Source organism: Aptenodytes patagonicus, chromosome 24 (genome assembly GCF_965638725.1).
Source record: "Aptenodytes patagonicus chromosome 24, bAptPat1.pri.cur, whole genome shotgun sequence".
NCBI classification, from domain to species: Eukaryota; Metazoa; Chordata; class Aves; order Sphenisciformes; family Spheniscidae; genus Aptenodytes; species Aptenodytes patagonicus.
This window is the reverse complement of record NC_134972.1, coordinates 5,760,853-5,783,650: the sequence shown is the minus strand read 5'-3', so window position 1 is coordinate 5,783,650 and position 22,798 is coordinate 5,760,853. Positions and strand designations below refer to the sequence as shown.

Sequence of the window (22,798 nt, the reverse complement as noted above, 5' to 3'; positions counted from 1 at the left end):
TGGCAGTTCAGTAGGACCTAGATCAGGAATGGAGCAGACTCTAGGTCCTTGGTCCTGCTTTAGTTTTAGCAACATCACTGCTGCAGACTTTCCAATTCTGTTAATACAATATTCTGGCTAGAAAACAGCATGTTAGAAATGTGTGCAAATGCCTCCTTTTTGTTAGGATTCAATTACACCTGTATGGATTTCCTAGACTTGTTTAAACGACTGAAGTTCTCAGAACGCTCCTACTCCGGCTTTGCAGTCCCTTTTGGAATGCCCTATTTGTACACTTATTAACAAGTCTACAAAAACTTTGCCTTTAGCAGTGCTTTCTTGTGATCAAGGTAAATAGCATGCAAGGTGCCACAGCAGAAATTATAGACCTACTGATAGGAAATCTTATCATAAGAGTCTCTTAACCCATGGCGCAGTTTCCAGCTTTTCTGTTTGTAGTGATTTGTTAAAATGAGGCAGATTCTAGCTATAGTTTGAGATATGAAATAACCTTTCCCTTATTTACAATGACTCTGAGCAGGAGTCCTGCTATGGAAGTCTATTTATTAGGAGCCACGTATCCGGTTACAATCTTTGTAATACAGTTGGCCAAAGCCCCAGCAGTGAGGACGTTGCAGAGGACATTTGACTACTGACCTTGTTAGTACTCTGAATCCTTGAATATTTCTGTTCTAGTTCTTAAAATGACTGTACTGTTTTGTGAGTAAATTGCTCGCTTTAGAAAGGATCTTGGTTACTGCTTTGGTTTCACAGGGCAGCTTGCAGTAGTTAGTATTTTATTGTTAGAGTTATGGAGCAGATACTGTTGTTAAAAAATTTTTCCAATAGATTGTCTTCTTTAGTATCCCTTTCCCTAAAATGAATAGGGAAAGAGTGACTTTTGAATTACTTGAAAATGTGACATTGTGAAAATGCCCCTGATATCCATTTCGAACTCACTGATAGATCTTTCTGCTACAGGTACACTACGTTATCCTATAGAGCACCAGAAATGGTCAACCTGTATAGTGGCAAACTTATTACTACAAAAGCAGACATATGGGTACGTATAAAAACTGCTTAACATCATACAACCAGACTGCAGCTTGCTTTCATTACCATAATGACAGGGTAACTTTCTGGCTGGGCCTAACCTGGTTTCCATAAGAGACTGAACAGTTTCTGAATAAAGAGTTCCTCTGCTTGACATTTCTGATGAGTTACTGCTAGGCAGGGTGGCTTGTGGATAAAAACATGCAGGCTTCTTTGCATGCTACCTCCCATGTGGTTTTAGTTTAGAGATGTATGAAATTACAGGGTTGAACGGTGCAAACCTGATTTCGTATCTTAAGAGTTAAACCAGAAAATTCAGAGTATTGTGACTTCATGTGCCTTAGTTGGGTTGCAAGCACGTGAAATCAACGTTACCGGTCAGAATTTAGTAGAAAACTGAGAAAATAGACCTTCCCCCAGGAGAAACAGTATGCTTATCCTGGACAGTGTAATGCAGGTCCGAGTTGTCAAACCTGGCCAAACACCAAGCTTTTGCACTGCTGTTTCTAATGATCAGTGCAATCTTGCCATGCTTTTCATGTTGAGAGCAAAATGCAACTGTGGTGTAATCCATTACTGGCTAACCTGAGCAAGGATGGAAGGCTTCCCTGCAGTTGGGATGGAGATGAAAAAAAGTCTGTGCTGTTTGTAGCGTAGTGGCGATTCAGCAAATGGGATGTGTTTAAAATGCTAATTCAGAGCATGTTTGTATGGTTTCTGAAGCCCTGAGCTAGGAAGTAACAAGGCAGAAGCAGTATAAGGAGAGTTTTAATGTATCCTCAATAGCTCTGCATCTGCATATACAAGAGGGAAAATTGCTGGCGTGACATCTGCTGGGAAGAGTTCTCTGTCCTCTCTGTGAGCTCGGCTCGGAGTCAGGAATGCAGCAGCTCCTGTGGGGCTCTTGCTCTGCTGAGTTCAGCAGGAGGTTTGTAGAACTGGGCCGTGTACCAGTGCCGGGTCGCTCACCTTGGTGTTAGAGACCTGGAGAGGGAAGGTCACAGCTGTAACAGCATGGAAGGACTGTGAGGGCCTCAAAGGCAGCCAGAGGAGAACCTAGGATTTGCACTCCTTCCTGTGATAATGTGGAGAGGCGGAGACCCAAAGGCTGGAATGGCTCTCCTCTTCCTGGCATGGAAGGAATTCTGTTCTAGTGACCCGCTGAGCGTTTCCAAACGAGCGTGTGGTGGTGTGCACAGTGGGGCCTCGACTTCAAGGTCTGTTGCAGCGCTTGTCCTGCTTCTAACCTCCCTTTCCTTAAATCTCATGGAGGTTATTTTAAACTAGAGTGCAATTTAGTTGTGAAATTCTATGACAAAAGATATAAGCTGATGAGGAGTTGCTTAGGATTAGGAAATGTTTCCCCCTCTCCCCTCTGAGATGGTGGGAGTGTTTCATAATTAGCCCTTTGTGCAAAACTTGTATTTTCTTTTGAAATAGGTGGTGGTTCTTGCTGTCAAAAGCAGCACGGAAATAGATGGAAGGGTGATATAACCTAGCAGCCTGCAGACTTACTGTAGATCTCTCCCTGGTACATATTTATAACGGCTGAAAGATTGTTTGAACTTTAAGCTTGGAAACAGTTTGGATTTTTCTTTGTCAGAATAAATGTATTAAGGATGATGGTTGCCATTTATTTTTGCTATTACTTTGCTTTTTCCTTCCAGTATGTGGCAGAAACAGGCTTTGCCTGTTTAATGACATGAAGGGTTACACTATGTGGAGCTGTGGGGTGTGTGTGATGATACTCACATGATCCCCCAGATTACAGTATCTCAGCCTAGCGAGGGAGAGCTCTTCATGTATTATCTTCCCATATAGCTATGCTTGTTTTCAAGTCTATCACAGGGATGTTAAAATGTAGGCCTGATGTCATGCAGGACCCCTATAGTAGAACAAGCTAAAGCACTTTCCCTGTTATCTACAATGGTATTTGAATTGTACCATTCCCTGCTTTGCTTCAGTTTGTTAAATCCTTTGCTCTGTTCTCTCCCTAGGCCCTTGGCTGTTTGCTGTACAAGCTGTGTTACTTCACCTTGCCATTTGGGGAGAGTCAGGTGGCAATCTGTGATGGCAATTTCACCATTCCAGATAATTCTCGGCACTCGCAAGACATGCACTGCCTCATCCGTGAGTGTGTCTGACAGTGGTATAATCTACTTTTGCAGAACTAAAAAAATAGCATAGGTGTTTTGTTCTTACGTTCCCTGCTCCTACAGTAAAATAGTTGGTGTTTCTCTTATTTTAAGAGACATGCTTGCACACAGGGGTGGATTAAGTGATCTTTTAGTAGCTTAGGAGATCACTCTTCGAAAGAAATGATGACAAAGAGATTTCTATTTGGCTAGGCTGTAGTGAACTCTGTGGAAAGGCAGGAAAACAGACAACCATTTGGTTTAAGAGTCCTACAGAAACTTGCACAATAAGCCTATTTATGCAGAAACGTATTTCTCCAGTAATAAATCTATTTGGATAAGGAACTGAAAAGAACCACAGTGACTTTGACTAGTGATAAGAATTCATCTTCTGTGAATTGAGAAACAGAACTGAAATGACTTATAAATAACCCACTGACTAGAGTGAATGTGTAATTAAGGGTACAATGCACTACTCTTGGCAAAGCTGGGGCAGCTCTCTTGTTTTCAGCACAGCATTTGATTCCTTTCCCCCCCCCCCCCCCCCAGCCACAATCTTGACTAACACAGAGTTGGATGTGTTTGCAGAGCAGGCTGGTATTTTCTTTGCTTATGCAAAGGCGGTGGTGTATGTGGCTGGCTTGTCTTCCTGCCCCACTGGCACACCGGGGTTGGATCAAGCTCTTTTACTGCGGGTTCACTTGGAAATGCGGAAGTCGAAACCAATGCTATTCCCTGACCAGGCAGGTTGCATTTCCCCTCCTTGCCCTAGAGCCTTCGATAGCAGCTACAAATTGTTCGTAGCTGTTTTGGAAAATATCTCCTAGTCCATCCTGAGTGTCTGTCTTGCCCCTTTCTCTCTGACCCTGATGATCAGCTCAGCCCCACTGACCACCGACTGGATGCTTTGAAAGAGGCAGGGCACCCTGTTAGCATTTGGCTATACAAATGTAGCTCTGCCACAAATGGCTTACGTGAATCTGTCTGTTCTATTGCTCTGATATTAGCATCTCTGTCTTTTAAAGGGTATATGCTTGAGCCAGACCCTGATAAGAGACCTGATATTTATCAGGTCTCCTACTTTGCATTCAAATTGGCAAAGAAGGAATGCCCAGTCCAGAACGTCCAGGTGAGTAGCAAAGGAGTGGACTGATGTAGGGCTTTGTGGGAGGAGACTGGAGGTGGCAATTGCTGAATATTGAGCATTCTGCTGTATTCTGTCGGTTGTTCCCCAGTTCTGTAATTAGGAGGGTCTTTTTGTGTGGTGGTGTTTTGTTTTTTTGAATTAGCAGCGCTGTTTGGGGGTGTCTTCTTGGGGGGTGGGGGCAGGAATCAGGGGTTTGTTTCATATGTTGTTTATTTCTGTTTGTCCCTGATTTACCTCCTCATTTACCTCCTCACCCAGTTACCAGTGTGAGGCGAACCAAGAGATCTTGTGCATGTGAACATGGAAAATTAGGCCATGCTTGTGAAACCGATTTGATTTCCAGGCACATTCATCATAGCGTGTGTAATTTGTGCTGCAGTTGGTTTTAAACATAGCGGTTTTGTGTCTGCTGTCTGGCTGGGACTAGCCAACTCACATTTGAACTACATTAGACCTTACACAACCATCTGCCCCTTCTTAGTGTATCTTTATAGTCTTCAACTGAAAAATAGAGTTGACAAGTATTTTCTTACGGTGTTATGGACATCTGTGACATGACATTTTATTTTGTTGTTTCTAGGTAAGAAGAAACCTTTCCCCCCTCCCCCCTCCATATTCAAGCGGTTATTTATGGTCTTTATGAATAAGACATAGTTTTGGTACTATTATGCCTGTATTTTTTTATAGCAGTATTAAGAAGTATTGCTGCTATTGTCCCCAGGTTGTCTCTTCAAAATACTCAGGTTGCGCTGTGAAGCTTTGTGTTCAGATTCCACGTGCAGTAAATGGTCAAAAAGCTGAACCGTATTTTTCCCTTGTAAAGACTCTCCCAAACTTCTGTCTCCTTATGACATTAACATTGAGTGGTTTGTCCTGTGTCCAGCATGAGGAATAATTGCTTTCAATATCCCCCAATCTCCCCGTTTCATTGGGATGTTTTTGCAAATTATTCCTGACTGTTTTCTGCCCTCAAAATACAAAATTCGGTGTTTTTGGGATCTGCAGAACTCTCCAATCCCCACTAAACTCCCAGACCCGGTTAAAGCAAGTGAAGCTGCTGCAAAGAAGAGTCAACCAAAGGCCAGGTAACCACATCTGCATTATGCTCAGCCCTCTCTCTTTTTATTGTCTATTGTCTTTCTGCTGTTTATTGGGAAAGATGCTTGGTATATTTAGCTGCTTCCTTGTGGGCTTACATATACACGTGGAGACAAACACTGCAGTCCTGAGGCTTCTGCTTCAATGACATAAATAACCATTGATCTGAAAGGCAGAAAATGCAGATATTAGGGGAAATTTTTCTGTGGGGGGGGGTGGGGTGGGGGTGGGGTTTGGGCGGTACTCAGCATGACTCAACAGCTAGGCTTTTTGTACTGAAGACACTGCTTGACAGCAGCACTTGAAGTTCATGCACTTAGATGAATCTACTGTGTCATCCATCCGGAGGCAGTACCCGGAGTACCTGAGAGCAAAGTCAGGAGAAGGACTGCGGTGGGCCTGGAATTGGCCCAGAGAATGCAAGTCTGCTGAGAAACTGCATTGGGGACTATTGCTGTTTTGAGTTTGACCCTCGGCAGATGATAACCTGACCCAGTAATTACTGTATGAAATTGGTGTGATTTCTGCAAGAGTCCTATAATTTCTTCTGGGGGAGACACAAAAGCCCAAGCAGTCTCCATCTGAAGAGCCCAATTAGTGGGGAAACCACTGTACTGCTGTGGTTTTCATCCTCTCCTGCTGCTGCTTGCTCTGCTTGTGATACTGTAATGGAGACTTGTAAATTCTGTTGGACAAAACTTGTACCTTATTTTACTGCAAAGTGAGCAATACAGCAGCGGGCACTCCAAACCCAGCAGTTTTCTTCAGCCTCTGAAATAGGGCATCTTTCCTCCTGTCAGTCCGTCCCAGGAGTCTGCTTTGTTTTTTTTTTTATAATTGAGTGCAGTTACCCTCACATTAGTAGAACAACTTGATATCTAACAAGCAAATGTTGTCCACAGAGGGGCAGGGTGGTGTCTGGCTTCTTGGCTCTGTTGCTATGCATTTTTGGAGCTCAGTAAATACTGAGCAGGGATCAGAGAGGTCCGATGACCTGATTCTGGGGTAGATGTACTAAAGTTAAGGTACTTCTAAAGATGGCAATTTAGACAACTCTGCCCAAAGGTACCAGCTGCTCTTAAGCTAATTTGTTACGTCCTTCATCTGCTCATCCAGAACCCTAAGTGGATTTAAACAATATGCTGTAGCAAATATTTGAATGAGTTCAGTGATTTTGACAAGTTCCAGCTGTCCAACAGAAGATGCCACAATTGGCAAAGAAGTCAAAATGATCGTGTTGGATTAATTGTTGTGAATGCATCTGTTAAATTTTACTGTGCTTGCAGTTTTCTGGAAAGAGTTGACGTGTGTGTCTGGATGCCTGCAAGTGTTTCACCTTTATCAGTCACATACTGCTAAAGTATGAATGAGTTTTTAAACCCATACTGTGTGTTGCATGCACCAACTATCAGGCTAACAAAGACTGTCCTCTTACTACTCTTCCATTTATTCCTTACCTTATTTTGTAGGCTGACAGATCCCATCCCTACGACAGAAACTTCCATAGCACCCCGCCAGAGACCTAAAGCAGGGCAGACACAACCCAACCCTGGAATTTTACCCATTCAGCCAGCCCTGACGCCTAGGAAGAGACCCACGGCTCAAGCAGCCATTCAGCCACAAGGTGAAACGATGCTTTCTGTGCGGTGCCTTGCTGCCGGGCACTGCGTGCCGCAGGGCTGTGGTGCACGTTGATCTAATGGATCTGCATGTTTGTTTGGTTGGTTTTTTTTCCCCCCTGTCAGTTGCAGGACCTGCTGCCCTGGGCAGTGGTCAGCCTTCGCTCCCTGCAAGCGTCCCCCCGCAAAAAGCAGCACCTCAACAGACTCCGGCACAGCCACAAGCCAAGCAGGCACCAGCTCCGCAGCAGGCCTCGCAGGCACAGCCCCAGGTCCCTTCTACTCAGCCACAAGCCACACCTCAGCATCAACAGCAGCTTTTCTTGAAGCAGCAGCTTCTACAACAGCAGCAGCAGCAGCAGCAACAGGCTGCCTATTACCAGCAGCAGCAGATGATGCAAGCTCAGCAGGTAGGTGTGCACGGCTGTGTTTGTTGCATGCTTCCTGTGCTAGAAGCCTGCAAGGCCTTATCTTGGCATTTATGGCAAGTCCCCTGGCTTTTGGGGGATAGGTGCAGGTTTTAGGAATTTTCCAATGTGTCTCCAGTTCTCTAGCAAGACTTTGCACTACGCAAGGCTGGCATTTTTAACTGTCAATGTGCAAGGCCTTGAGATAGTTTCGTCATGTGCAAACATAAAATAAGAAGTGCTGGTAGAGATTTTACAGCTCCAAGTGTTTCAGGGTCTTGAGGTCAATGCTCAACTGATGAGCAAGAGGGGTACAATTTCTCTTCTGCTCTCTTTGTGGTATGAGAAGCCTAGCATGCCTCTTTAACGGTAAGATTCAGGTCTGGTTTTGTGGTAGACTGCGGTGTTAAGGAGGCCTGTGAACACATGATGTGTTAAGACGGGATGTGTCTAGCTGACAGACTTGCATGCTTAACTGAGGTGTTTGTAGCAGCACAGATCTCTGCTAAAGCATATTTAACAGTGGAAGCAAAGGGCCAGTGAATCTTCCTATGCTGGGGAAAGGTTTAGAATTGGTAAAAATGGAGAAAGGAATTTGGGACTACAGGACGGTGTGTGCTGTGGGAGCCCCGTACAGGCAGGTGTAGCACAGAGAGGATCTAACGTTAGACCAGAAGGCCGTTTTCCACTGCTCCTTTGCAGATGGTCTCCAAGGCATTGCAGCCTGTTACTGCTTTGCCACTTGCAGTGGCTGTAACCGTTCCCGTGGCTGGCCCCGAGTTCTGGTGGCGGTACCCCAGTTCCCAGCCGCTCAACAACTGGTTGTTTCCCAGTTCCCAGTGATGCAGCAAGGAGCACCAGCACAGCAACAGCTGATGCAGAACTATTACCAGCAGCAGCAACAGCAGCAGCAGATGATGGCCCAGCAGGCAGCAATGCAGCAGAAGACAGCAGTAGCAGCAGTTCAGCAAAAGCAACAAGCCCCAGCGCCGCCGCAGCCCCAGGCCCAGCAAAGTGCGGCCCAGCCAGTGCCACCCCAGGAGCAAGTGGTAAGAGCCTTGCGGGAAGGATTGGGGCAGTGGGATTTGGAGTACTGGCAAGTGCTCTCCTGCCAGGTCCTATATGCCAGGAACACCCCAGCAGGGTGGCTGGCTTTTCAGACCCACAGAGCCCAGGTAATCAGTGCTCTAGGGCCTGCTGGCCCCTAGTGCATTATTAGTGAGTCGCAGATGTCAGCACTAACCTTGCTGCCTCAGAGACACGTGCAATTGTTTGGACTGCTCTTTCCAATGGGATGCTGGACTCGAGTTGTGCTCTGGGCCCATAGAGAGAGGATTAGTAGATGATGAGTAGAAAGCAGATGAGGAGGTATAAGTAGCTGCTTAATGCAGCTTCTCTCTATTCCTCCCCTGTCACGACATTGCCTTAGAAGACGTGATAAACTCTTAAAAATTATTTATACTTTAACGCATCAGGATGGGCACCAGGCAACAGAACTACTTTATGCTGCTGCTTTTTTGGAAAACTTCTGTCTTGTATTCAGGGCTCTGATGCAGAGGAAGGTGCAAGCAGCCTTCCTGGTTGTTTCTGGCATTGGGATAACTTTTTTCTTTAATGAATACTATGGAAAGGAGACTTCTCAAAGTAATGTATCTAAAAATAAATTAATAAATCATCCACTTTACTAATCATCTGAATGCGTGTCCAAAATAAATGCTCTTTACTTAATGGAAAATATGGCTGTCTGCAGCAGGGAAACAGCCAGCTGTCTGTAGTGTTAAAGGCAGGGGAGCTGTGCCAGAGGGCAAGATCCCCGTTGCCAAAGTGTCTCTGCAGTACATATGGGAGGAAGCTGTGCCGTTTGCTTTCATTCCTGCGCAATCCCATCCGCTCTTGCTTGGTTTTGAGAATGCAAAGGGATGTCCCTAACTCTAGTTGCGTGTTGGAAAGAAAGCTTGTGGAGGCACCAGGCAAGAGGAAGCTGCCCGCTATTTTGCTGTAGCAGGTTACAGGCGTGCAAAGCAAACAGTATCTGATAACAAACCGCTTCAGGTACGCGATATTTGAATCCAAACTAAGGGTCAGTCTGTGGTTGCTTGTTCATGAGTTGCCAGTCATTCAGGACCTAATTCATCTCTTGAGCATGCTTCCTTTGAAGTGACATCAGGAATTAATTTGACTAATAAACTCCATAAACCAGTGACCTGAGCAATGCTGGGGAAGCATTGTTTGTTTTACTCTCTGATGTGTCTCAAGGCTCTGTCATATTCACCCCCTTTGCTTTTATATTGATTTTCAGCACTAAGCTGGTGGTTAGGGTAGGTGACAAGCTTGGAGCTGTTGTTTTCCTCTTCTTGTTATTGTTTTGCTGAATGACTTGGGGTAAGTCAATTTATTGAAATGGGTGGGAGATTTTCAGTACATGCAGACAGGTTTTGGATGAGGCCTATTATTACCCTGTTCAGGAGAAATGCCTGAAATGTAGTATTGAAGTGCATCTCTAAAGAGCTTTGCTGTGATTCACTAGCACAAAAACAGTCTTAATTTTATTAAATCAGCTAGATTGAAAATTAGCCTTATCCCTCTGGAAGGCTGATCAGAATGGACACATCTGCGCACTTTTCCACTCCTGCAGCGGTCAGGAGGGGAAAAGCAGTGGTCAGCTCATTTAAAAATTGATAGTGAGATATGGTCTCTGCAGAGCAGGATCTTTGAGCAGAAGATACCAAGCCAGGACCCATCAAAACCTTTTCACGTTGCGAGACTTCAGCTTAATAAGCTCTGCATTCACTTCTGTGGAGATTTCGGCACTGCCCTTTTATTTCTCAGCACCAAATGTACCGTTCTGCATTGACCTATATAGCGAGATGTAAGGTGGGTGCATCAGAAGCAGTCAGGTCAGCTTGGTTCTCAGCCGCAGTGAATTAGTCTGCCTGAAAATGCCAGATGAAAAGCAAGACAGCTAACCGCTTGTTTGCCTTGCCCCACTGTAGTTAAGCACCACACTGGGGATGTAACTCTTTTCTCACTGCCCCTTTAGGTCTTTCCAAGTCTTTCACCTGTCTTCCTTGGTTGAAAATGGCCAGGGATGATATGGGGTGGGGAACAGGGAGCTAGTGCCCAGGCAGTGGAGGTGACATGCACAGCTTTCTGCTCTTTGCATCCTGCTTTTCCTGCTTTAAATCCAACCATGATATCTCACTGACAGACAGATTTTGAAAAATCACATAATCGGAAGTGATGCTGTTGTTTATTGCTACAAAACAGTATTTCAGGTATTTGTGGGTTTGTGAGTTTAACACAAGACTGAGGTAATGGAAAAATAAGATCAGTCTGAGGAAACCCCTTGAAGTGTCCAAAGGGTTTGTAGCTGGGCTATCTTGGCTTACACCTAAACCAAACATGCCTGTTTTTTCTCCTCCAGATTCTAATGACAAATGTTGCTCCTGTGGTCCTTGCTTTGTTTTGTGGGGATTTTTTTGCCTAAGAGAAAGCTAAGAAAGCTTCTTGCACAAGATTTCTGCAGAAGACCTGTACTCCTTTAGGGATTTGACCCCAATCACACATTTTCTGCTGGAAGAAGCGCTGCTCTTCACCTTGCCCCACTCCATGTGTCCATATGACAAGACTCCTGCATGCTATGATCTGATTTCTGTTGTTACCTCTGTCCTGGATCTCAGCCTCTTTACCCACGAGCAAGTTTCCGACACCAGCTAGCCTTTAATAACAAGCACTAATAGAGGCTTTGCCTCCAGAGCTGCACCATAGAAAGGGGAGAAGGTCTCTGCTTGTGCATTTGTACTAATCCTGAGATACTACAGAGCAGCAGATTCTCCCCTGTTTGTTTGTTTTTTCCCCTCCAGACTATCCCCAATCCATGACTCCTCTAGCACATAGCCGTTTTTTCATCATGGCTGTTGTTCACGAACAAGGACATACCATTTTACTCTCTCTCCTAGATGCAGGCACAAATGAGGCAACAGCAAAAACCTCAAACCACACCCCCCACAGCTGTGCAAGGGCAGAAGCTGGGCTCTCTCACCCCTCCGTCCTCCCCCAAGACGCAGCGTGCAGGACACAGGAGGATTCTGAGCGATGTGACCCATAGTGCGGTTTTTGGGGTTCCAGCCAGCAAGTCTACCCAGCTCCTGCAGGCGGCTGCTGCTGAAGCCAGTCTCAACAAGTCCAAGTAGGTGGCTGCTCACTTGGTGTCAAAGGGTATAGAGGGAGGGGGTAGATGAGGCTCTTCAGAGATTTCCTAGGCAAAGCTTTGGAATGAAGGTAGGCAGCAAAATCTGTGGTCTAAATGAGCCTTTGCCTTCCCAAGACCACAGTTTAGGGCTTGGCAGAAAGTTGCTGAAAGAATTCGCCAAGGGCAGAAGTCCTCCTGAGTGCTTCCGTGCTCCCCAAAAGCTAAGCAGACAGGGCCTTCCTCTGGATTACAAAAGCTAGTGTCGTTTCAGCTGTTCCACCAGTAGCCCTGGTCCATGCTTCACGCTTGCCGCTTAGCATCAGCGCTTCCCCAGGAGTACTTGCTAGCTCACTTTTATAGTGTCTACAGGCAGGAAGCCTCCACGTGGGCATTGCAGAAAACTGTTTCAAATGGGATGCTTATGATGCTTGTTTTAATCCCTGACACCAGGATGCTCAACCAGATTATGAGTAGATAAGGCTAACTGATGCCAGCTTTCTGGGCATGCAAGTACAATAACTTGTGCTGAGTGTTTTAAGTAGGAAGTAATTATAATGCAGTAGCTTGGACCAGCTCATAGTGCTGGCCAGAGGATTTCAGATGGGTTATTAATGACTGTTGTTTGGTTGGGATGATCACATCCAGATCTGCTTCCACCACACCCTCGGGTTCCCCAAGGACCTCACAGCAGAATGTCTACAACCCGCCCGATGTCTCCACGTGGAATCCGTTTGATGATGATAACTTCTCCAAACTCACAGCTGAGGAGCTGCTGAACAAGGACTTTGCAAAGCTAGGTGACGGTAGGTTCATGGAGATGGTTTAATACCAGCCTGCTCTCAAAATGGAAGATAGCATGGAATAATGATGCTTTTGGTCAGATGCTGCTGGGGTTTTATCATATTATCATGTTATCATGATCCTGTGCCTGTAAGAGCTAAATCCTTCCAATCTCCCTTCTCTATCCCTGTCCTCTTTGCTGAGCAATTGCAATTACATGAGCATGATCCTCAAAGGGAGAGGTACTAACTGCTTTTAAAGTGGCCTTGATCAGTTGGTTGTAGAAGCTCCAGTTTAAACTCTGCTTCATCTGCAAGTTATGATTTGCAGGAAGGGGCTTGAGTCACATACTGAAATAGTGTCCTAAAACTCTAGGTAAGTAGGCAACCTTCAGAATGGAAGTTTTTTCTCCTAAATCTGCATCTGGCATTTCAGGGAAAGCTCCAGAAAAGATGGGCAGTTCCACTGAGAACTTGATTCCAGGTTTCCAGCCGGCTTCATCTGCAGCCCAACCAGATGCATTTGGTGGCTCTTCCTTCACTGCTGGATCAGGTGAGTTTATGACTATGTCCTACAGGGCAATGCCCTGGACAGCACTGCAGAAAAACGGCAACTCTTTGTCATAGCCTCTTTAAAGGGAAGGTAAAACTGATATAAATTGAGCCGGGCCTTGGCACTGAGAACTGTAGGATAGGGTTGGCACTTCGGTAAAGAAGGGAAGGTAGGAGCGGCACATGTACTTGTCACAGTTGGGTAGTAGAGACAGGAGGCACTGTCTATAGGCAGAGGTGAGGCTTTTGGTGAAGGAAGAAACTAAGTGAACCCTTAAGTTCACAAGAAAGCTTCTTAACATGTTGAAGTTCCATGCAGCTCATAATTAGAAGCAAAATATGTAGCATGTAATAAGGGAATTGGACTCGGAGACATTGATCAGACATGCTGCAGGATATTCCTTGCCTGCAGTTGTTAGGCTGTATGAAGGAGGAGAGGAGCAGGGATAATAACATCTCTGCTGCAGAATGAGGAGAATAGCAGAGACAGGAGTGAGCAGGGAAAATCCTCAGAGGAGAGCACAGTTAGAAGTTTTCCGCTGGCTGTGCTGTCTGGGTCCAGAGGCAGGGAGTCCTTGGCTGGTCTAAGGAGCTTTTCTGCAGAGGCCTCTGCATGTGTGACCTTGTCTGGTATCTCCTTTGGTACCAAGGTTTTGCCATGAGCAGCCCCTTCTATGCTGAAAAAACTTGGTGAGTGCTGCTGCTTGTTTCTACTTCTTCAGCATCAGTTGTCACTGAATGCAGCAAAGACCTGCCAAGCACAGTATTGGAAAACTGCTTCCAGGAGCCCTAAATGCAAGTAATCCTCTCCCCCGTCTTATGCAGCCATTGTTACTGGTGACAAATGCAACTGTGTGATGCTTCCTCACTGAAGCGCACCAACCCTTGGTGAGAGGAGTCCTGGGAAGAGATTGAAGAATCCTTTGTGGGGCAAGAAGTGACAAATCCATTTATGCTTATTTCTATTTATAAAAAGAGATTTACGGGAGCTTATAACTGAGCTTGGTATTGTTGGCTCTTACCTGAGAATTAAGGAGTTGAAGTCCATGATGCAAGAGTGCTCTAGGGGGTTGCTTTCTGAGTTTGTCCAGCTGTTCAGTGCCCTGTGAACAGTTTACGATGTTCCATCAGCCTTTGTGGAGGGATGTTGAGTAGCAGCAGCTCCAGATTCAGCTGTAACATACCTTCTGCAGAGCCTGAGGAGCATCTGCATGTTCTGGGCTTTCCGGATGCTGTAGCACGTTCAATTCTTTTAGCAGTTTTCTTTAAAATGTGCCCCTTGACTCTCCTGTCCTGCGGTTTGGCGTAGGAAGGTGTCTTGGAAATTTTCTCAGTGCTGACGCTGGGCTGGGCACTTCTAGCCCTTTTCTTCTTCTTTCCTCATAGATATGAGCCTGTCTAAGCCTGTCTGATGCAAGATGCTGTATCTTTTATTTCAGGCAAAGAGGCCCAACATGGGGGCTGGCCTGCTGTGTGTCCTTTGTTAAGGCATTTCACCTTTTGTGCCGCTGTAAAGCAATATAATAGTACTTCCCTTTCAAGGAATGTTTTGAGATCTGTGGGTTAAATTGTGTTGGAGAGCTATGTGGTAATAGTTGTTCGTTTGTTTTTTGTTTTTTTTTCCTTTTCACTAGCAACATAAACTTGTTCTGAGCGTGCATGTGTGTGTTGTTCTTGTCAGGCCATAGCTTGGACTCTGTAATATTGAGCTGTGCCTGCGCTGAGATTTTGCTCGATGCTTTCTGCTTTTCTCTCTTCTCTGTTTCACTCTGCCTTTTCTCTTCCTGGTTACCAGCTGAAAAAACGAAAGACATTCTGAGTTTGGACACTAGCCCTCCTCTTCTGACTGTGCCTGATCCTTTCATTCCTCTCCCATTATCCGACACGCCAGGTAACCAGAACTGAGTTTATGGAGGGGGGCAGATTTGTCGTTTATTTTGTACTTTTAATCTTCCAGTTCTATTTCTAGGCACACCTGAAATCCTGGGCCTTAGTCAATGGTGCTGGGCGCTGACAAGCTCTGCTGAACTCGGTGGTAGTAATGATGTGTAGCGCTTTCTGCCGTTGAATATCTGTGTGGTGGTGGGAGCGGTGCTGAGCACAAGAGCCCTTAGTTTTCATGGCAGACCCTGGGGCTACCATATTGTTTCTAATGCCAACAATGTTGGTGTCTTTAAAGGTTCAGTATTCAAAGCCAAAAATAATCACTGGGTAACCTAAGCCATTTTCAAATTGGTCTCCAACTTTGAAACTGTAGTTTTTATTACTGTTAATCTTTCTTTCTTCTAAGAGTCAGTGTTTCTTTGGCTTCCGAGGTGTATTGCAAATGCATGCTTCATGTGAAGCACAAGTTAACATGTAACCTTTTCTGATTTGGCAAAATTTTCTAGTGCGGTTGGTAGCAATTTCCATTTACTTTGCAGTACTACTTAAAAGTCTTTCCTGTGTACACATTTCTGACTGTAGCAGCCAACAGTTTTTAGCACAAGATTATGTAAGTGCTTAGGAGCTTATTTGCAAATCAGTGGGATTTGGAATATGGGAACGTTTTTATCTTGGAGTTTCTCTAAGCCCTCTGGTGAATGTGTGTGACAGGTCCCTTCTTGTCAGCTAGCCCCAGAGGACAAGTGCTTGTTACAGCTCTCATCCTTGTCCTCAGCTCAAGCTGTGGATCACTGGTGGTTTGACAGTAAAGGACCCAAGCTTCAAAACGATGTGCTTGTAAAGATGGCATCTCTCCATGGAAAGTTAAGCAATTCAGGAAAAAAAAAAAACTATTTTTTCCGTAACTGTGTGGAACTTGCTTCCTTCTGGTTGATGCTCAAAGAGCACGAGAAATGCGTTTTGGTGCTAAAGGGATTTTACTCATAAATGCTGCAGTTTGAGAAAAGAAGCAGAACTTACAGGCTTTCTCCCCTATGTGAGTGCTTGCCAGGAGCTGACCTGCCCAGCTATAATTTGAAAAGAACCTACAGAAGGCAGATGAGTGCACATTTTTCTTCCCCCCCAAATGCTATTGGAAGCATTGGTTTTCCTGACTTGAAGTCTGTCAGCCCAGACTACTGTTTAATTCTCTGCCAGTGTGCTCAACACATACAGTTGCACACCAAGACGGTTCTTTTCCTTATTGCCTATTGCATTTTGATATAGCACAACCATATGAAGCAGCAGTTGCAGCCTTAGCTGCGGGAGCTCTGAAATTCTTTATAGTACAGAAACCATTGCGGAGAATCATAGAATCATAGAATCATAGAATCATTGAGGTTGGAAAAGACCTCTAAGATCATCGAGTCCAACCGTCAACCCAACACCACCATGCCCACTAAACCATGTCCCTAAGCGCCTCATCTACACGTCTTTTAAAAACCTCCAGGGATGGGGACTCCACCACTTCCCTGGGCAGCCTGTTCCAATGTTTCACCACTCTTTCAGTAAAGAAATTTTTCCTTACATCCAATCTAAACCTCCCCTGCCGCAACTTGAGGCCATTTCCTCTCGTCCTATCGCTTGTTACTTGGGAGAAGAGACCAACACCCACCTCGCTACAACCTCCTTTCAGGTAGTTGTAGAGAGCGATGAGAAATTGATGAGAAATTGCCTTTCAACCCTGCCCTTGGGTGCAAATAATCAGAGCAGCAGTTTCTGCAGTTTTTGTGGTGCCAGGTTGCTTGTCCCACAAATCTGTCTCTGACTGGTTGGGTATCTTTTTGCAGGCAGGTGCTAAACCTTCTTTCGCTAATCTCTCTGGTGGCATGTGTCTGGTCCTATTGAGTTCAGCGGATCTCCTTCCAGGGGGGCAAAGCAGGGGGGGGCAAGGGCACGCAGGAGATCTGGCTTTGTTGGCTTCCTGCAGCTTCCTGCAAAGACATCTCTGATTTATTTTTGTTTTTAACATAAAATTTGAGGCCAGGAGCTCATGAATGTTTTCAAAGACCAGAGCTACAGACTTATCCTTAGCTTTGAAAACTGAGAGGGGTTGTCTGTGCTTGTAAATTCAATAGAAAAGATAAAAATCCTGGATTTGGACTTGGGTTATCAAGGTGTGTGTCTATCATGCAGAACAGAGTCATCTTTGTTCTTCTGTGTCTGCATTACCTGTGCAGAAACATCCCCACAGCAAGCAGAGAGGGCTTGGACGTGAGGGATGTGCTGACTTGTGTGTGAAAGGCGTTCTTTTAGGTGTGCCCCTTGGGTCAGTAGAGCTGGGATTGACTTTAGTCTCTTAGTGTATCAGCATCTCCAGTTGCACATCTCCAGGCTGCCTTAGTTTTGTGCAGAAGCAGCTGAATTTCTTTGAATGCTTGCTAAATATTTGCTTTCTGTTTGGAATATTTTTATTTCTGAGAAAACCTTGATAGCGAATCCCATTGCTTTGAAAACATTTTATGTCTGTCTTTTTATAGACTGGGAGCGTGCATAACCCTTTCAGAAGTAAAAGCGTGAGCCTTTTACCCCTTGGTTACAAGAGCAGTGTTGTTCAGGAAGGCTTTCAGTACAGGCATAAGTGAGGCTTTTATTTGGTATTTTCCCTGTTTGTCATACAGAGACAGTTTTGTCAGCTCTCTGCGCTCTAAACCTGTGACAGTTGAGGGTCTGGCTGAGAGCTCAGCATCTTTTTTTTGCTTAAGCCAAAAACTTGCTCCCTTTGGTGGCACCTGAGAGTGCAGGTGGCATCGCTTGAGTGTTGGCCAGAGACCTCCTTGGGCTTTCCCACCTTTCCTCTGGATGCTCAGAAGGACAGATGAGCCTTTCTATCACAGATTCCCGAGAAACAAGTAAATGATGCTTAATGCATGACAAATAGCCATAGGGTGCATTCCCAGACAGCCTAAATATGTTCAAATGGAGGAGTGCGCTGCCATGGAGCTACAGCCAAGAGATGTGGCTTTAAGTATGACTGCTTGCTTGTAGGTTTAGCGAGACCATGCTTTTGGTTCTGTGTAGTCAGTTAAATGTGTGCAGCAAAGACAAACCTTGGACAGCAGGTTCTAGCAGACTATCATGTTTGCGTGGATCACAGCGCTGGAGATGTGTAATATCCTAGAGGAGGTTGTTTTTCATTTGTTGTGGGTAACAAGCTTCTCAGTAAGTGCTTCTAGAGAAGAGGTAATGTAGCACCCTAGAGAAGGCAGAAATACCAGCCCTGGACAATAATCAAGTGGAAGTAGAAGGGTTTTCAGTATATTCCTCCTTCTCCAATGCGTAATGGCTGCAATTCCTAATGGAATTGTAACTAGTAAGAGGAGCTGGCAAGAGGGATGTAAAAATATGGCAAAACGTCTGTTAAAATAAGGGAGAATTAAATATTCATGCTGAAAACATTTCTCCTTGTGCATGTGTAGGAAAGTGAGCCAAGTTCTTCTTAATAAGCTTATTGCAGGCTTCACTGCTGATTAATCATAATGGAGTATTTGATCAGAATGGTAATTTTTCTGCTACGTGTGGCTACGTCTATCAGTATGAATTGAGCTCGTACGAGCATGGGAGGCTAAATTTTGCACAGGGTATTCTGGAGACCTGAAATTAAGCTGAATTATGAAGCTTCAAGACAAATCTTGCCCTTTGTCATTGAGGCTTCGCTCCATGAGTAGTCCCCAAGTCTAGGGGTTTTATGCCCGTTATGTACAGTAGGTTTTGTTTCTTTTGACTTCATTTCTATTGGCGTGAATGGACTTTGGACTCAATTCTGAAAACCTGCTTTGCAGAAGTATTTAATGAGAGGTTTGACCCAGAGCCTGTGAATATTTCGGCTTTAGCCCATGACCCTTATTAACTGCTGAAATTGAAATGCTTAAGTGCTGTCTTGACGTAGTTACCCGCACTCTTCAGTCAGCAAGAGTCATCTTAGTGTCAGGAAAGGTTTTAGATACATCCTCTTGACTCTAGAAACATCTGTCACATAAACAAGTTTTTGAGTAAGTAAAGAGTGGACCCAGTGAAATGCCCTCTCAGATACCGCCAAAAATATTCCTTTCCAATTGTTTGAGGGGTTTGTTTGGGGTGAGAGGGGGGTGTCTCCTTCTTGCTCTAGTTCCAGATAAATATTCTTCTCCCAGGTACCCTGTGCTATCAGCAGTCGTGGCTTAGTCTCTCCTCTCTGCAGAAAAGGAGGGAGATGAGGTGGTGGGTGTGGGTCCTTGGCAGCAGAGCAAGCAAGGAGAAGTTGTTGAGCAGCAGCACTGAGGTGTAAGAGCTGAGAAAGAGCAGCTCTGCTCCTCCCTGTTACTGGATGGAGGACAAACTCCCCCGTGCTGCGGATTGCACCGCACTGATTCATGTGTGTGTGCAGGGTGGTGGTAGTGGTGGTCTCTCTCTGCATCAGTACCGAGTAGAATGCTGTCTTTGCGCAATGAGTCAATCTTTTTTTACCCCCTTTCAAAACAGAATGGATCATTCTTTGCGAATTTACACAACCATTTACTCCCTGCAGTAATTCAGCATCTTAGCTGCAGCTGAGAGACAAATGTGTCTTTAGTGTAGTTAGTTATTTGTTTGAAGAACAGCAACACCAAGCGGCTCCTGTGACATTGTCTTGGCCATAACAGAAAGTGAGGTAGGAGAAATTCTGTGTCCGGCACAGCTAAGTAAACATGCAGACAGAGCTGGGGAAGGAACCACGGGCCAAGAAAGCACGCCTGTGCCATCTGGGCACACACTGGATTCTCATTCTTGATGAAAAGGCAAACAGCGTTGCTTATTAAAGAGTCGTTATGATGTTGGAGTTCTCTGTGGCTTTTAAATAGCACTTTAAGGATGATTTTTGCCTTTTTATTTCCTTCAAATACCTATGGACTTGTGTGTTTTTATGTTAGCCCGAGAGGATGCTTATCAGGGCTAAGGAAACAGATAAATTGCAGTGCAATTTCAAAACAAAATGCGTCCACACCCTTGGCCTGTTTCTAGAGCTAGCTATCAAAAATGTGTGGCCCTGATAACCATTCCTGCTCAAAACATAATTGGCTTCAAAAATAGGAGTTTTAAGCAAAACTGGATTTTTTCTCATTGTATTCTAATGTGTGGCCTTCAGGATCTGGGTTTCCAAGCTTTCTCTGCAGGGTGCTAAAGCAGCGTTGCAAGCTGGAGGTGAGTTTCAGACTATTGCAACGTTTGAAGAACTGGAAATGGGAAAGAATTGTGAAGTGTGGAGATCAGATTGCTGAAGCTGGCAGTTCCTAGCACCTGGAAACATGAGCTAGGACTCAAACCATTGACATCCCTGTCAAAACTGCTTTTCGGCTGCTTTAACAGGACTACTGTAGGAGGGCTCTTTTATTTTTTTTGGCACAAAATAACTGATGAAATTTTTTTAATCGGCATATCTCTCTCTACCCCAGGCCCATAAATTCTGGGAAGATAACTGTATGCCCCCCTATGTCAGGGTGATTATAACAACTGTAAAAGAAAAACTGTATTTCTAATAAGAACTTATATTTGTACCAAGATGACACATTGAGATAAAGTAATTGCAGACATGCACAAACACATATTGATGTGTACTAACGATTTGAGTTTACATCTTGAGTTGGGAGAATGCAAAAGGGGAGCTACTCATCTAGTAACTTGATGGATTAATTGCCGTATTATTAACTGAGAGTATAATATGGTGTTTTGATGATTTGGAGCAACAAAGCCAATGGACCACTGGAATCCCAACTAAATGAGCGTAAATAGTATCTAGTGTTGTTTCCATCTGGGTTTTGAATTTGATCTGAAGGGGTATTAGTTGACAAATATTTGAGGTCTTGAAAGTTAAACTAAAATTGTTGGATTTTGATGATCTCTTTAAGAGCCACTGTGAAATGTTGTCCTGCTATTCTCCATGGTGATTACAAAGTCATGTGCATGTGTATTTAAAGCATGCCAATTGCTATATTTTTTTCTTCTCTTTCTATTTGTGCTATATAAGAAACGACAGAAACTCCATTAGGAAGATTAAAGTCCAGTGCCTTCCCTTGATTAGTCAAAGTCCTCTGTTGCTGAATAATGTGCAGGGCTTCCTTTAATCTTTAATACTTGATTAATCAATAGGCAGAAATCTTCCTGAGTGACTAATCTATACCTACCTTGGTAATTCGCCCTCCCACTCGCAGCACAGTTGACTTGGCAGGATTTTTACAACCTTGTCTTTCTTTCTCAGTTGACATCCGAAGAAAAGAACTCTGCTGTGTGCTCTATTGAATTGTCTTTCTTTTTGCTATTCCTCCGCAGTACACGAGTGAGTAACGTTCTTACTGTGTGCGGTGCCTGGCTGGTGGACTTCTTTGGCTTTGAGATGTTGCATCTTGATTGTTCAGTGTGTTACCAACGTATGACAGATCTTTGCCCTCTGTTGCCTTTTTAACTTGCAAGTTTCTCAGGAATCTTTTTATTCATTCTCATAGCCTGCTCTAACTACAAACCCGTTTGCCTCCCTTGTCTCTCGATTTATATTTTTTTCATAATTCTAGTCCTTCTTAAAATGCTTTCTGCGTATACTTTGTCACTTAACGGGTAAATCGCCAAGTATAAATGCAGCATGCCAACTTGTAGTCTTTGGCAGCGGTGGTGTTGCAGATGCAAAGTCTGTGCAAATTGACTAATTGTAAATCTCAAAAATCAGATTTCTGCATGTGTTGGAAAAGAAGGGATCTGAAGAAAAAGGTCAAAATTTTCTCACTGGATTGTCCAAAGCTGTGCTTCTCAACCTACGCGTGACTGATCTTGCTTTCTTATCCCATGATATAAATCCATAGTTAATTCTGCTGATGCTAAATGGCATTACTTCCTTCTTATCTTGGTGCAAATCAGAGGAAAGGTTCTTGCCTTCATTCCTGGAGGAAGTGATTTGGTTTTCCAGTCTCTGAAGCTACCAACATCTGCCATTTGGGGATGCCTCTGGGAGCTGTTAGCTGTAGGCTCTTGATTTGCTTTTTCTGCAATGTGTTTTGCTTACCCCGACTATGATAGGAAACAATCGGTAATTTCTTACTGTGAGGAACTGGGAACTTAGGAAGAAAGTGAAACATTTGTCTAAAGGCTGCAGTATGTGACTGGGCTTTAGCTCTGGAACGGGTTGATAGGGTACTTTTTCAATCCTCCCTGCATGCTTTTAAGCTTAGACACCTTCTTAAGACTTGCTAATGAATCTTGCTTACTCAGCCAGCATCCTTACTAGCTGATGCAAAGCCATAGCAAACTTGCTGCCATCCTGTCAGGACTGAAAATGGGCAAAGTAGAAAACCCAACAGAGAATGGAATACCAATGGTCAGATCAATCCTGAACCTGAATCAAGCTTACTTTCCCTGTGACCTGGAAAGCATCTGGCAGATTTTTCGGTAGGCTGTCTGGGGAGGAGAATGCCTCCAAGAGGCAGCCTCATGTGGGAGCACAGTTATCGATTAAGGCACATGTTTCCCAGCTTGTGATTGTGTGCCCACATGCCTGGGGGGTCACAAGAAGCTGGTACTGTAGTGGCAAAGCATCTCTCGTTTTCTCTCCAGTAGAATATCTTTGCTAAGGGGGTGGCAGATGGGAGAGGGTGTTCTAGAGAAGTCCGTACCCGGGGCTGTAGCCTTCATCTCTTTCTGCAAATGGCAGATACGTGCTGCGTGCCATTTGCTTTATTGGTGGAGTCTGTTCTGCAGTTGATGATCATTTCATATATGTGTGACTTGGAACTGTTGTGTTTGTACAGGTAAGAGAAACGAGACTAGTTTATCCTAGTTTTTCCTCTTGTTGCACTGTTGTATTTCTTACTCATTCAAATTACTTAGCATTGCTGGCTTCTCACCATCTCAACCATGACTTCACTTGCAGGTGAATCAGGTTTTCTCTTGGAAATTAAAATTAAACTTCTG

The 22,798-nt window shown here is 44.5% G+C and overlaps 1 protein-coding gene across 14 annotated transcripts in view; it reads left to right on the top strand.

Moving 5' to 3' along the window:
- The window catches only part of AAK1 (AP2 associated kinase 1), an 86,694-nt gene that overhangs the window by 37,379 nt on the left and 26,517 nt on the right, over positions 1 to 22,798 (top strand). For 5 of the 14 annotated variants that reach the window (XM_076358940.1, XM_076358947.1, XM_076358946.1 and 2 more), the window contains exons 7-17: positions 961 to 1,042; positions 3,030 to 3,162; positions 4,193 to 4,296; positions 5,320 to 5,399; positions 6,882 to 7,036; positions 7,158 to 7,441; positions 8,272 to 8,487; positions 11,398 to 11,627; positions 12,276 to 12,433; positions 12,846 to 12,962; positions 14,757 to 14,852. In XM_076358940.1, coding sequence (XP_076215055.1) covers positions 961 to 1,042; positions 3,030 to 3,162; positions 4,193 to 4,296; positions 5,320 to 5,399; positions 6,882 to 7,036; positions 7,158 to 7,441; positions 8,272 to 8,487; positions 11,398 to 11,627; positions 12,276 to 12,433; positions 12,846 to 12,962; positions 14,757 to 14,852 — 1,655 coding nt within the window. Of the gene's footprint in view, positions 1 to 960; positions 1,043 to 3,029; positions 3,163 to 4,192; positions 4,297 to 5,319; positions 5,400 to 6,881; positions 7,037 to 7,157; positions 7,442 to 8,271; positions 8,488 to 11,397; positions 11,628 to 12,275; positions 12,434 to 12,845; positions 12,963 to 14,756; positions 14,853 to 21,098; positions 21,177 to 22,798 lie in introns of all 14 variants that reach the window. The other 9 variants (XM_076358951.1, XM_076358950.1, XM_076358949.1 and 6 more) reach the window with 4 other exon arrangements.